Source organism: Jatropha curcas, chromosome 3 (genome assembly GCF_041381405.1).
Source record: "Jatropha curcas cultivar XTBG-Jc1 chromosome 3, XTBG_Jcur_1.0, whole genome shotgun sequence".
In the NCBI taxonomy this organism is placed as follows: Eukaryota; Viridiplantae; Streptophyta; class Magnoliopsida; order Malpighiales; family Euphorbiaceae; genus Jatropha; species Jatropha curcas.
The window spans coordinates 3,543,179-3,556,398 of NC_143153.1; the positions used below are offsets into that span (position 1 = coordinate 3,543,179).

The following is a 13,220-nucleotide window of genomic DNA, read 5'->3' on the forward strand; positions in this document are numbered from 1 at the left end:
ATGGATCGTTATATTCAATAAATAATATCAAACATAAATATCCATTCAATTCATCTCTTTTTTTTTTTCCTCTTATATCTTTTCTCCAAGAGAAATTCTCTAAAATTTCTTCTAACTTTCTTTCAATTCGCAAAATTTTATATAAGAAAAGAGAGATAGAAAGAAAGGTAATAATCTAAAAAAATAGATAAAATAGTTCATTTTGATGTTTCGGTGAGAATTTCGGCTAAATGCATTTAATTATAAAAAATTACTAATTCAGATACTCCATTTCAAATTTTTTTTCCACTCAAACATTAAAATTAAAATTTTTAAAACATTAAATTCACAATTAATTTTTTCTTATATGTGGCTGATCTTTGACATTATTATTACTTTTTTGCCCCCTTTGGAAGTGAGGGGAGGAGAATGGCTTCGTGGATTGAAGAATTGAGTGGTACTTTCCTTTAAGGGGAAGATACATGATTGCTGTGTGAGTATGAATTTGAAAGCAAAGTTAAAAGCAACTCTAAGAATTATAATTACATTGATCTGATCATATATATGCTGCTCCACTAAGCATCCTATGCACATCATCATCACCATCACTATTAAGGTGGTCAAATTTTCAAACTTAATCAACTTACATAAAGATAAGCAATATCATGCCTTTGTTTTTATATTTTAATCAATTCATTTTGTTTTTTTTTTTTTTTAAGTATTGGAGAGGGAATTAAAAAAAACATTTTATGTACATTTAATTTATAAAGTATATGATTATTTTTTTGCATTTATCATCAAATTATATCTTTGTGCTCATATTAATTTATACTATAAGGTTCATTTGTTAGATTTTTTATTAAGTGGTTGTGAAATGTCAAAAATATCCTTAAGGGATCATTACTATATAGTTCTTCAAATTTGATCAAATACATTAATAAGGACTTCAATTTTCAAATTTCCACTATCTAATTCTTAGTATTATCAAGATATTACATTGGTTTGTCTCACTATTTTGTATAATCATATTTGTATTATTTGACCTTTGCTTTTTCTTTATCATTATTTTTATATTGACGAACAGAAAAGAGAAGAATTTTTTACCAAAAGACTTAGAAGTGTAATGAAATTATAATGCAATGACTAGATGGGTAATTTAATCGAATCTTAAGGACGATATAGTAAAATTTAAAGCTCATAAAGGGTAAACAAATTATATGGGAATATATATTTTATTCAAATTGTATGCAAACCAATGCCAATCAAATTTAGTGGAGTTCGAATTCTCTCAAAATAAAAGATTTTTCATCAATTTAGTGAGTTAAAGAAGAGCTATCTTGTTACGTAGCAATAATGTTATTGGGCCCATTAAGTCTTTCAATAAATAAATACAAATGTATTCAAACCAATTGTATATATTAATAATTTAAAATATGAATATGAGTATTATATATACATAACTTTATATGAAGAAATAAGCCGATTATAACTAAATTTATATACACATAAAAATTTTTGATTGGCTGGCTATGTACGACCTTTGGTAGGCAACAAGAAGTTTCCAACTTCTACCTCCCAAGACTCCATCAAATTGAATGCCAATAAATAGCCGTTTCATGGACTTTTTGCTTAACACGACAAATAGCAAGCTTCCACCGAGGTGACTTCGCTTTCCTCAGTGTTTCAGAGAACCCATTTTCAAGCCTGCGTTCTCTTTTCCAACCTCAAAATAACGACAGAGTCGCAGAGAATTTTCTTGCTTCATTGCTTCTTCTGTTTTTAACTACCTCTGGTCCACAAACTACAGTATCAGCATTATTACTGTAATAATGATTCGTAATATTCATCTATACCGCCCCATAATGACTCATAGCCTAGTCTACTAAAGAAACCAAAAGAAAACAAAACAAGAAAGACCCATTTTTTTTAGTTTCTTGAAATTAAAAAAGAGTTTGTGTTCTTCACTTCTTTGAAGTTTCTGCTTTTATGGACTTCAACTACTTCTGGGTTGTCTTCATCTTGTTCTCCATCCTCTCCATAAATGTTCTCTGCTATGGTCAAGATGGTATGTGTTTGCTCTTACTCGCATTTGATAATACAAAACAGACTGTTAAAACGTTTCTTCAATTTGTGTTTAAATTTGACAGGTTTCTTAAGCTTATCTTGTGGTGCTGCTACAAATTTCATTGATTCATCAAACATTTCTTGGATTCCTGATACTGAATATATAAGCACAGGAAACACAACCACCATTGATTTCACTGAAGGCACCTCTTTGACAACTGTCCCTATCCGTTATTTCCCATATACTGATAAATCTCGAAAATGTTATAAGCTGCCATTGAAAAATACATCCTCTGTAGTATTAATTAGAGCTCAATTTGTTTACAAGAATTATGATACACTTGAAAAGCCACCTGCTTTCTCTGTTTCGCTTGACACAGCCATTACTAGTACTGTAAATCTTAGTACAAGTGATCCATGGACAGAAGAATTTGTATGGTCAGCTAATAAAGATACAGTTTCTTTCTGTTTACTTGCCATTCCAAATGGTGGATCTCCCGTCATTTCATCAATCGAAATCCGGCCACTTCCTCGAGGAGCTTATAAGGATGCCATTGGAGAGTTGCCTAATAAGTCACTTAGAAAGTCTTATAGAATCAATAGTGGTACTAATGGTACCATAAGGTATCTATTAACCCTTTCTTTTATAAAAATCTCTGATTTTTGAGAGGTTGTTTGCAAATTTTAAGATTTTTATTTTGTTGGATATGACTAAATTAAACAGGTATCCTTTGGATCCATTTGATAGAATATGGGATGCAGATCAAAACTACACACCGTTTCATGTGTCGAGTGGATTCAACAAGCTACTTAGCTTCTCCAACTTGTCAAGTGTTAGGGAGAATCCTCCAGTTTCTGTTCTGCAGACTGCAAGAGTTCTTGCAAGAAGACATGTTTTAACTTACAATCTTGTTCTTGATACATTAGCAGACTACTACATTGTCCTTTACTTTGCTGGGATTCTTCCTGTCTCTCCTTCTTTTGATGTTCTTATCAATGGAGATATTGCTGAATCTGATTATACTGTGAAAATGTCTGAAGCTAGTGCTCTTTACTTGACTCGAAAAGGAATCAAGAACTTGAACATTACACTGAGAAGTATAACATTCTATCCACAAATCAATGGCATTGAAGTGTACCAGATTGTTGACATTCCATTAGAAGCTTCCTCAACCACAGGTTCTAGTTCTTTTTTTTTTAAGATTTTGAATTAGATTTCAGTTTAGTCGATAAAATTAGGCTCCAGTTGGGGGTTCGAACTCGTAACCTTACACTCCTGGAGAATGTTTCAGTACCATTTTAATCATGATTGTGAAATTTTCCTTCAGTGTCAGCACTTCAAGTTATTCAACAGAGAGCTGGGTTGGACCTTGGATGGGAAGATGACCCATGTTCTCCAATATCTTGGGACCATATTGGATGTGAAGGAAGCTTAGTCACATCACTGTGTGTTCATTTTAAATCATTTACTTCAATTCTAGTTCCAGTTTTTAGCCTTATGCAAAAATATGTTATGGGTTCATACCTTTTATTTTTATTCTTATTAGGGAGCTTTCAGACATCAATTTGAGGTCAATTAGTCCAACATTTGGTGATTTATTGGACCTCAAAAAACTGTAAAGTCTAATCTGCAATACTGTTTTAATGTTTATTTCAGTAATTTTCGGATTCCATTTTTAATAAAATGGGAATTTAATGTGCTTCAGGGATTTGCATAACACTTCACTTGCTGGAGAAATACAGAATTTGGGAAGTCTCCAACATCTTGAGAAGCTGTAATTCGTAGTATTACTTAACCATTTTATTAAAAGAAAAAATTCAAAAAAAATTATGTTTCTTGAGAAATAAATAATACACGTAATATTAATCTTTTTTTTTTTCTTTCAGGAACTTGAGTTTTAATCAGATAACATCCTTTGGAACTGAATTGGAGACTTTGGTTAGCCTTCAGATTTTGTAAGTTGTAATATTTTATTTCCTTATCAGGATATCTCAGTTTCCCAAAAACAAATTGTGATTCTAATTTTCCATTTGGATTTTTTGACAAGGGACCTGCAAAATAATAGTTTACAAGGAACAGTTCCTGATGACTTAGGAGAGCTGGAGAACCTTCATCTACTGTAAGTAAGCTTATAAACATAAAGTTTATCGTCAATTATTTGGTACCTCAAAATATAAAACTAAAGTAATTTATTCTCACTATTTAATGGTTTAAAACAGAAACCTGGAAAACAATAAACTGCAAGGCACTCTCCCACATTCTTTGAACAGAGATAGTTTAGAAGTCAGGTATGAAATTTATGTTCTTATATATATATAATCTTTGAGAAATGCCGATTCGTCGACATTTTTGCAGGACATCAGGGAATCCATGTCTTTCCTTCTATACAATGTCCTGCAATGATGTTTCATCTAATCCTTCAATCGAGACTCCACAAGTTACAATCTTTGCCAAGAAAAAGCCTAAGAACAATCATACGGCAATTATTCTTGGTGCAGCTGTGGGGACTATACTAGCTGTTCTGGTCATATCTCTATCAGCATACTTGTACACTAAGAAACAAAATACCGAAGTTACACATACAGACAGTAAGTAAAACTGAATCATTAGATCAAAAAATGGAAGTAGTACCAACTGGGTTATATCTGAATGCGTAGGGACTGCAATGGATATGCGAAAATGGAATGCTGCAAAAATCTTTTCCTACAAAGAAATCAAAGCAGCGACAAACAACTTTAAGGAAGTTATTGGCCGTGGCAGTTTTGGTTCTGTTTACCTTGGAAAGCTCTCAGATGGTAAACTTGTAGCTGTAAAAGTGCGGTTCGACAAGACTCAACTTGGGGCTGATTCTTTTATTAATGAGGTTCTTCATTGGATATAAGAGTCGATTTGGTTTGAGGATTGCAGTCAGCAGTAACCCTATTAATAGTCATTTGTTGCTATTGAATTGTCAGGTGTATTTGCTGTCACGGATTCGTCACCAGAATCTTGTATGCTTGGAAGGATTCTGTTATGAATCAAAGCAACAAATACTAGTTTATGAGTACCTACCTGGTGGATCATTAGCTGAACATCTTTACGGTAATGTTATGAACCAAATAGATAAAAACATCCATGAAGCCTTCATCGTGTCCGCCTGAAAAATTTTCCATTTAATGTAATTTAAGGTCTCAACAGTCAGAAAGTCTCGTTAAGCTGGGTTCGCAGACTGAAAATTGCTGTTGATGCTGCTAAAGGTATGTGTATATGTGTATGTATAAAACTAATATCCTTCAAGTAGAAGTTACAAGGCGGAGTAATAACATGAACTTCAATTGCCATTGAAGGATTGGACTATTTACATAATGGGAGCGAACCGCGAATAATACACCGTGACGTGAAATGCAGCAACATTTTATTAGACAAGGACATGAATGCCAAAGTCTGTGATTTTGGCCTTTCTAAACAAGTAATGCAGGCAGATGCAACTCATGTGACTACTGTTGTCAAAGGCACCGCTGGCTACCTTGATCCTGAGTAAGTTTTCTCAGACATTAATTATCCTCTTACTCTGCTAATTCTTAATAAATGTCAGCTCATTAATACTAATGTTCATGTTCAGGTACTATTCGACCCAACAACTTACAGAGAAAAGCGATGTGTATAGCTTTGGGGTTGTTCTTCTGGAGCTCATTTGCGGGCGAGAGCCATTGCGTCACTCAGGAACTCCAGATTCTTTCAACTTGGTTTTATGGGTATTATAAACTGGAAAAAGATAATAAAATTGTGTCTTGTTGTCCTTTTTTTGACTTAAACAGATTCTTAAAGAGTGAAAATTGTTTTGTGCTGTAATGTGATGATCAAAATGCAGGCCAAGCCCTACTTGCAGGCAGGAGCATTTCAGATAGTGGATGATAGTTTAAAGGGAACTTTTGATTTGGAAAGCATGAGAAAAGCAGCGACAGTAGCTGTAAGGTCAGTAGAGAGAGATGCTTCACAAAGACCTAATATTGCAGAAGTATTAGCAGAACTTAAAGAAGCCTACACTATTCAGCTATCATATCTAGCAGCTTGCGACATGTAAATCGCTTTCGAGATCAATATGAATCAAAGTTTGTGCTAAAGGGCAACGTTTTTGGAGCAATTTGAAGAAAAAAAAAGCTCTTATGGATGATATCAAAGTAATATAAATTATTCAGCAAGTCATTCAGACAGAAGTATAGAATTATACATTTACATGTATCTATTCCGTGAACGGAAAGAAAGAAAATTTTGTTTTATGCAAAATACTTGCCAAGATGAGTATTTAGTGCCATTTTTCAGATACTTGGAACTGTTGTGATCGGTGAAAAGACCAAGCTCACACATCCATACATTTCAATTCAATGGAGATATTGAGGGCTCCAGAAAAGAAAATCCAAGAACACATCAAACAAGTTGATGAAGAAACTAACCGATGCATAATGTGAAGCCATTGTTCGTGAGGAATTGAAATTGACATTTGGGCTTATACGTAACGAATTAATTTACCTGTGCAAAAACTTTTGTAACAGGAGTGCCAAAACAAGGATTCACCAGTTGTAGACAGGGACTTTGAAGCATAAAACCTGTTTCAAAGGAAAAACGTGAAGCATAGGCACACTCTTGGATCCTTTGAGATGGTTTTGATAAACCTTATAGCCCAAATTTCGATATGCACCATGCAGCCCAACACAAGTCACAATTGTTTTCGTTACAATGAATCATCTTTAAAATGAATATTCCTATTTACAACGATAAGAAAATCGAACTCAACAAATATGGCACAGTATCTTTCATTCGGGCTCATATATTAAACAAATCTAAGTTTTCCTTCTCAAGAAAAATACAACATGTAACTTTATATCTAGCATATAAACAAAAAAAAAAATACAAAAAGGAGATGTTTTTCAGCAGATGTTGCTAAACCACCCAGGAAACAATTTAGCTGTGGTACTGCTGCAGAAGTAAAGTTGATAGCTCTACTGTTTTCCAAATTTGGGGCCTCTTAGGTAAAAGAATAATGCTGTTAAAGCAGCCACAGCATATGGAAATACAGTCCAAATGCCCTGTATGATTACCAATTAGAAACTAGTATTTATAAAATTAATCTGATGCAAAGAAATTTTGCTTACCACAACTGTGGCAACAGTGGCAAGGGCAACCATAGGTCGTTCCCTCAACAGAAATCCAATAGCTAGCTGAGCTCAACAAAAAAGAAAGAGGTAGTGTCAGCATACGGCAAACAAAATGGACAAAAGCAGGACCACAGTTAAGGAATGGAACATATCGTTGATAAATAGAAATAAAACAGTATACCAAACCATTGAAACTCATCTTAATGTAATGATTAAGTGCCAGAATATAGGTCAAACCAATGAATAACACAGCTCAATCAAGCAGTCTGCATAAAACTATAATAAATAGACTTGTATGCAAATAAGGAAAAGAAATTTTGGGAGTTATGTAATTGTTACTTCTTGTTATGTAAGGGGTTTCTTTTAAATATTACAATTTAGGAATTAATTTGTAGTTTTTCTACCTATGAATGTCAGATATTTATAGTCAAAAATTTTACGCCAATTTGCAATTATAGCCCAACCTAAAGAAATAGCTGAATGTAGACTAATCTATAGTTGACTTCAAACTGTGTCCCAATGCGATAACCTATTGTAGTTTTGGCCGCAATTGTGGCTCACATTAAGATTCAGTTACAATTGACTATTTTTGTAGGTCAGATCATAGTTGTAAATTGGCATGAAGTCCAAGACCATTAGCATGATTTATCTCATTATTATTTTCAGGATGTCTTTCTTTATTCTTATTATGTTAAGGTTTCCTTTTAGTAGATGCTTTAGTGCTTACTTTAGCATCCTAACTGGATACCCTTGGCATTAGAAGGCTATTCAAGATTGATTGACAACAAAATGAGTGTTAGAGATTGCATAACTTTTTCATTTATCTTTTTGCCTGGTTGTGCATTACTTTTACATGACATGGTGCCCATAAAGCAAACTATTAATTTTCGTCTTCTGTATCTTAGATAGCATAGTATACATAACACGACTTAGATGTGGATTCTGACTGGTTCTGCCTTAATGTTTTTAAGGTTCTTCTAGATAGAAGTAAGGAAATTAAAGAGCAAACGATATGTTGCTGAATGTGGATATGATCGTATACATGCACAACTATAGAAACAGAAGGTTTCATGCACTAGACAGACCTGTAGTGGAAGGGTGATCAAGCCACCACAACAAACTCCAGCAAAGAAAACTTCTGGAGATATGCCCTGCATACAGACAACAGATCACAATTCACAAGGTTATTTTATAGTACTCATTCTAAATTTACAAATCCACTATAGACGGGATAAGGTGACATGAGGTTCAACTGAAGCAAATCATCCCTAACCGAAAAAAAGAACTGCAAAGAATCAGAAACCAGACCAAAGAGGCATTAAGAACTAAACTGAAAAACAAATAACTGAAATAACAATTCTTAAATTTTTAAAGGAACTGATTTAGCTAGAAAACCAAAGCCAACCAAAGATAGAGAAGGTTTGATTTTCCAGTTTGAACCAAAATTTGCAACTTTTCTTTTACAAAAATTGGTTATTTCAGTCTAAACTGATTAACCAAATTTCAGAAAAAAAAAAAAAAAAAAAAAAAAAAAAAAGGAGAAGAGATATAGAGAGAGAAACCAAACTAAACCAGATAGCTTCGGTTCAGTTGTTCGATTAACTAGAAAACCAAAACCATAATTGTTGCAGGTAATCAGAAACACCTTTGCCGCATATTCAGTTTGACAAACTTATCTTTGAGTACATCATTAGGTAGGACCATATTGTTAAGAATCCCACGTCGACTAAATAATAAATCCATAATGGACATATAAGGGTGGCAAGCTAACTAGCTAATTGGTTAGCATTAACTTTTTAGCATTGATTGGCCCAAGCTCAAGTAAGCCCATATTACCTATCTTCACATCATAGGTTCTTACCTCTTATCCATTTCACCTCTACCCTTTCCATTTCTAATACATATAAATCCCATGATTCAAGGAAATGATAGCAGCATAAAATGTTCTCAACAAATATGAACAGCATATAAATATGGCTTACACATCCAACATTGGTTATCCACACTTTTCTCTTTATTTGGTGTGCAGATTGCTAAGAAAGAATGGAAATGAGTAAACATTTTAATGCATGACCCACTTCCTTATTATCTCCTATCCAATATGATACTACACATGCTTTAATGTTTCCAAGAAAACCAGAGTAACCAAAAGCATTTGCTTTAACTTTGACTGCAATCACCTCTGCTCAAATATACACTAAACAATGGTCTAGTGAAGCCAATAACAATCACCATAAGTTCAGCATGCAGAGAGAACCATTAATAAACAAATAATAACACAAGAAAAATGAATAGAACATCCAAAACCCAGCAGTCAATTCAAGCATCCGGGATATGTCAAGTGGTAAAGAGAATGAAAAATCAATTTCTCAAAACATGTAATCTGCACACGAATTATGACCACTAACCAGTGTCCCTGCCAGGAAAGCTGTTGGATTTCTCACTCCAAGCGAAAGCCGTTCCACTGCAGATCACAAAACACAAAACAATAAGGAAGCACTTAAAAATAGATGGCACCAATCATGCATACATGAGAAAAATTGATAGACCAATCAAATATGCTTCCACTTTTAAAAAGGAATCAGTAGAATCATGGCCAGCTAGTGTACAGGCAAAGGTAAAAGTTTTTTTTTTTATTTTAAAAAAAAATAAATAAATAAATAAAATAAAATAAAAAAAGAAAAAAGAAAAAAGAAAAAGGCTAAATCTGCACCAGCCCTGTCAAGCTATTAACAGGAAGCATCTCACATGGTATATGTTGATCTAAGTTCAAAAATGGAAGTTGGGGGGAACCCTGAAAAAGAGCTCAAGATTCAAGAAAAAAATTGCACACATTATATATAGGAGATGTTTTCTTGAAACTATAAAACCAAGCACACCATGTAAAGGGTGTGCCTTGAGCGAAAAGTAAAAGCAGTCTGAAAACAGTAGGTTGGGGCATATAAACTAGTGGCATAATAGAATAAAATCCATATGTTAGAACTCAAGATAACCACAACGGTAAAAATTATTCAATGCCATCTTGAAAACACTTAATTTAGCAAAAGTTCTAAGTTCAATTAGAAAAAGGGGCACGATTTCAATTATTATTAACAGTTAACTGACTTCAATTACACAGTCTTCTCATATAATTTGTAGAGATTCATGCAGATTTGCATGACTTGACCACATGTTCCTCCAGTAAAAAACAGAGCAACCTTACTGTTGCTTCAAAACTTGGCCCCCAGCCAAATTCCTCACATGGTCGAAGTTTTGATGTGCTACAAAAGTGTCCCAATGAAATTATCCAAAAATGATATAGTCAATTAGAAATGACAATAACAAAGGACCATCTAGTGATGTCCTTTTATCAAATAGCATTGTAACGACCAATGCCCACAATTCACTTATTTAACTAACGATAATCTAACAGCCAGTATACAGGTAGTCCCTGTAAAATATCAAAATCCACATATGTTAATAATGCCAGAAGTAAGGGGACAAATTTCATAATTCGTCATTTGATCATAACATTTTTCACAGTACATCTATATGCAAAATGTGACTGGCCTCTTATAACTCACCAACGCCTGCAAGATTGCCATACTTTTGCACAGTACGTGTAATGCTCAACACCTTCTCTTCACCAATGCCTAACTATAGCCATTATCAATGTTAACCAAATGCATAAATCATATTTTGGAACAACAAATAGACTAAAATTAACTATGTAATACGTGTGCATTAACCAAGAAAAAACATCTAGAAGTAATTTAGCGGACCAAACCTTTGAGCAAACATCACCAGTTGCCCCACTTTCCCTAAAAAGCTTCCCCAGGTAGAATGGTACCATATCGCTGATACAGACTCCCCTGAAGTGTCATGTTGACGTATAAGATTCACAACTCAAGGAAATTAATACCACAGTGTACCAAAAATTCAGAGTGTTAATGTCATAAAACTAGAAGCTAGCATGGAACAAATTATCAACGAATGTAAATCTAATTCATTTATATATAACCAGCCTTTTTTTAAGATTTGAGCATTGTGTTAGGTAAGCCTCATGGTACTCCAATTGAGCCTCATGTCAAGTGAACTTCAAGGTGGAAGCTTTGAAACCCTTCTAAAACTTTATTTTGAGGTAGAAGTGTTGCCATAAATATCCGTTTGTGAAAGAAGTGAAGCATGTTATAGAATTTGTCATACAGGAGAAGCGTGACAAAAGAACAAAGTAGAGTAGCCACAAACCAGTATACCCAGAGAACAGTTGAAATTATGTATGGAGCATCTCTGGAGAATGATGCAACAAAAGATTGCCATGTTCCATCAACAGTCAGCATCCGTGATAAAGATACACCGACCTAAATTATATCCAAGAAATAGCCGGAGAGCTTAAATGAAAAATAAAGACTAAACGAGACTGGTGGTACTAAAGCGAAAGACTAGTCAAGTCTAAAGAGCTTAAATAAATATTTGAGTCAGCAAAACAGAAGTACCGGTAGAAAGGACAGACCCAAACATTTAAAGCCTCTTCACTGATGAATAGTCCACAACCAGCAGCCATGAGCAACCAAAAGTATACCCACCTACAATGTGGCATTTTTAAGAGATGATTAAGAATACTGCTGTTCAACAGAAAATACAGAAAGGGGGAAGCCCATCTAGTATGCATGTGACTGTGTGTGTGTGTGTTGTAATAACAATGAGCAAACTAAATAGGTGAACAACAGCTTGGAAAATCAAGCAAACTAAATGGGAATTTCAAATTTCTACAGAACGGAGAGCAGAAAAAGCAATGTACCCCGGTGCATATTCAGGAAGTATGATTCTGTATCCAAAAGCTTTGAAAGAAAAACCCGCAGGGGCTGAAGCTACCACTGAAGATTGTGAACCTTCAGCTAAACACTGAACTCCATAAAATGAGCCAACACTAGGCCTTTTGAGACCAATTGATGTGATTGTAATAATTGCAGCTACACCCAAAGCAGTCGCTAAAATTAGTAGAAATGAATTTTCCATAGCACTACCACTAGTATTATTAATTTCCTGATTTCTGAAAATCTCGTTGGCAACCCTATTTTGTCCATCCAAACTATCTTCTTTAGTTTCATAATTTTCAGCATCCTCTCCCTGAAAGCTTCTTATCCTGCTTTTAGAACACAATACACATCACGTTACATGCTTTATGCCTTGAGAACATCAATACTACAGTAATACTACCCTAATTCAAAGAAAACAGTTAAATAATTATAATCAAAAACAGCCTAAAGACCAATTCAAGAAGTAAAAGTTAAAGCTATGGTACAATATAACATTGAAATTAGATTCGTACTATTTGTTAACTTTTCTCAGTAACCAAACAACAAAATCGCCAACGCGCAAGCCAACGGAAGTACCTGAGAACTGATGGTCTGAAGAGCCGAGAAATCAAAATGTCTGTGTTTTGCCAAGGTAATAAACTGTTTGGAAAATAGATGAGAGAGCTCCTGCGCTTCAATGGCCGAGGATTGAATGATGTAGGCGTTGGTTTGGGTAAGTTAAAGGACATGCTGTGCGCTAAAATTGACATTAGAGCCATTTTCATGAAGCTTAGTTCCCTGGCAGGAGCAACGAAGCGAAGGTGGACCCTTTGGGTATGCTGCTAGTAGTTTTTGAGGGAGTTTTTGGACCATGTGGGCAGGTGTGAATGGCTGTGCAGGGATATTTTATTTTAAATTGTGTGAGATTCTCATGGCATGAGCAAGGGAATCTTATTTTCTAGTCAAGAATATTATTTTTAGACATAACACATGACATTTATCGTTCTTTATATATATATATATATATATATATATATATATAATTAAAATTTTAAATAATATTCAATAAAAATTACCATGTTTAAATAATTATAAATAAAATTATCTAAAAATAATAATTGGAAACAAATTATTAATAATTATTTTTACGAGGTTTAACGAATTTTGAAAATAATATAGATAGTTGAAGGAATAAATAGTTTTTTTAATTGGCAAAAATATTAAATTTTATTAATTTATAATGTTCAGAAAAAAATTATTTTA

The 13,220-nt window shown here is 33.8% G+C and overlaps 2 protein-coding genes across 3 annotated transcripts; one reads left to right on the top strand and one right to left on the bottom strand.

The window, feature by feature from the left end:
• The first annotated feature begins 1,608 nt into the window (after nucleotides 1-1,608).
• On the top strand, nucleotides 1,609-6,310 carry LOC105644393 (Leucine-rich repeat protein kinase family protein). The gene is made up of 16 exons (XM_012229715.4): nucleotides 1,609-2,044; nucleotides 2,127-2,667; nucleotides 2,768-3,222; nucleotides 3,372-3,489; nucleotides 3,591-3,659; nucleotides 3,750-3,818; nucleotides 3,931-3,999; nucleotides 4,092-4,163; nucleotides 4,264-4,332; nucleotides 4,400-4,632; nucleotides 4,702-4,907; nucleotides 4,999-5,125; nucleotides 5,212-5,280; nucleotides 5,371-5,560; nucleotides 5,646-5,778; nucleotides 5,895-6,310. Exons 1-16 carry the CDS (start codon nucleotides 1,966-1,968, stop codon nucleotides 6,105-6,107), a joined length of 2,712 nt encoding a protein of 903 aa, XP_012085105.1. The 5' UTR covers nucleotides 1,609-1,965; the 3' UTR covers nucleotides 6,108-6,310.
• Nucleotides 6,311-6,746: 436 nt separating this feature from the next.
• LOC105644392 (uncharacterized) lies at nucleotides 6,747-12,848 on the bottom strand. 2 transcript variants are annotated; one of them, XM_089718964.1, is made up of 10 exons: nucleotides 12,555-12,848; nucleotides 11,960-12,304; nucleotides 11,672-11,744; nucleotides 11,407-11,519; nucleotides 10,946-11,030; nucleotides 10,743-10,815; nucleotides 9,588-9,643; nucleotides 8,265-8,330; nucleotides 7,177-7,242; nucleotides 6,747-7,110 (listed from the first exon to the last, which is right to left on the bottom strand). In XM_089718964.1, the coding sequence occupies exons 1-10, from the start codon at nucleotides 12,740-12,742 to the stop codon at nucleotides 7,024-7,026; spliced, it is 1,152 nt and encodes a 383-aa protein (XP_089575090.1). In that variant the 5' UTR covers nucleotides 12,743-12,848; the 3' UTR covers nucleotides 6,747-7,023. The 2 variants fall into 2 exon arrangements, with proteins under 2 accessions (XP_089575090.1, XP_089575089.1); XM_089718963.1 differs by having other exon boundaries at nucleotides 11,960-12,307.
• Between the last annotated feature and the right edge of the window lie 372 nt (nucleotides 12,849-13,220).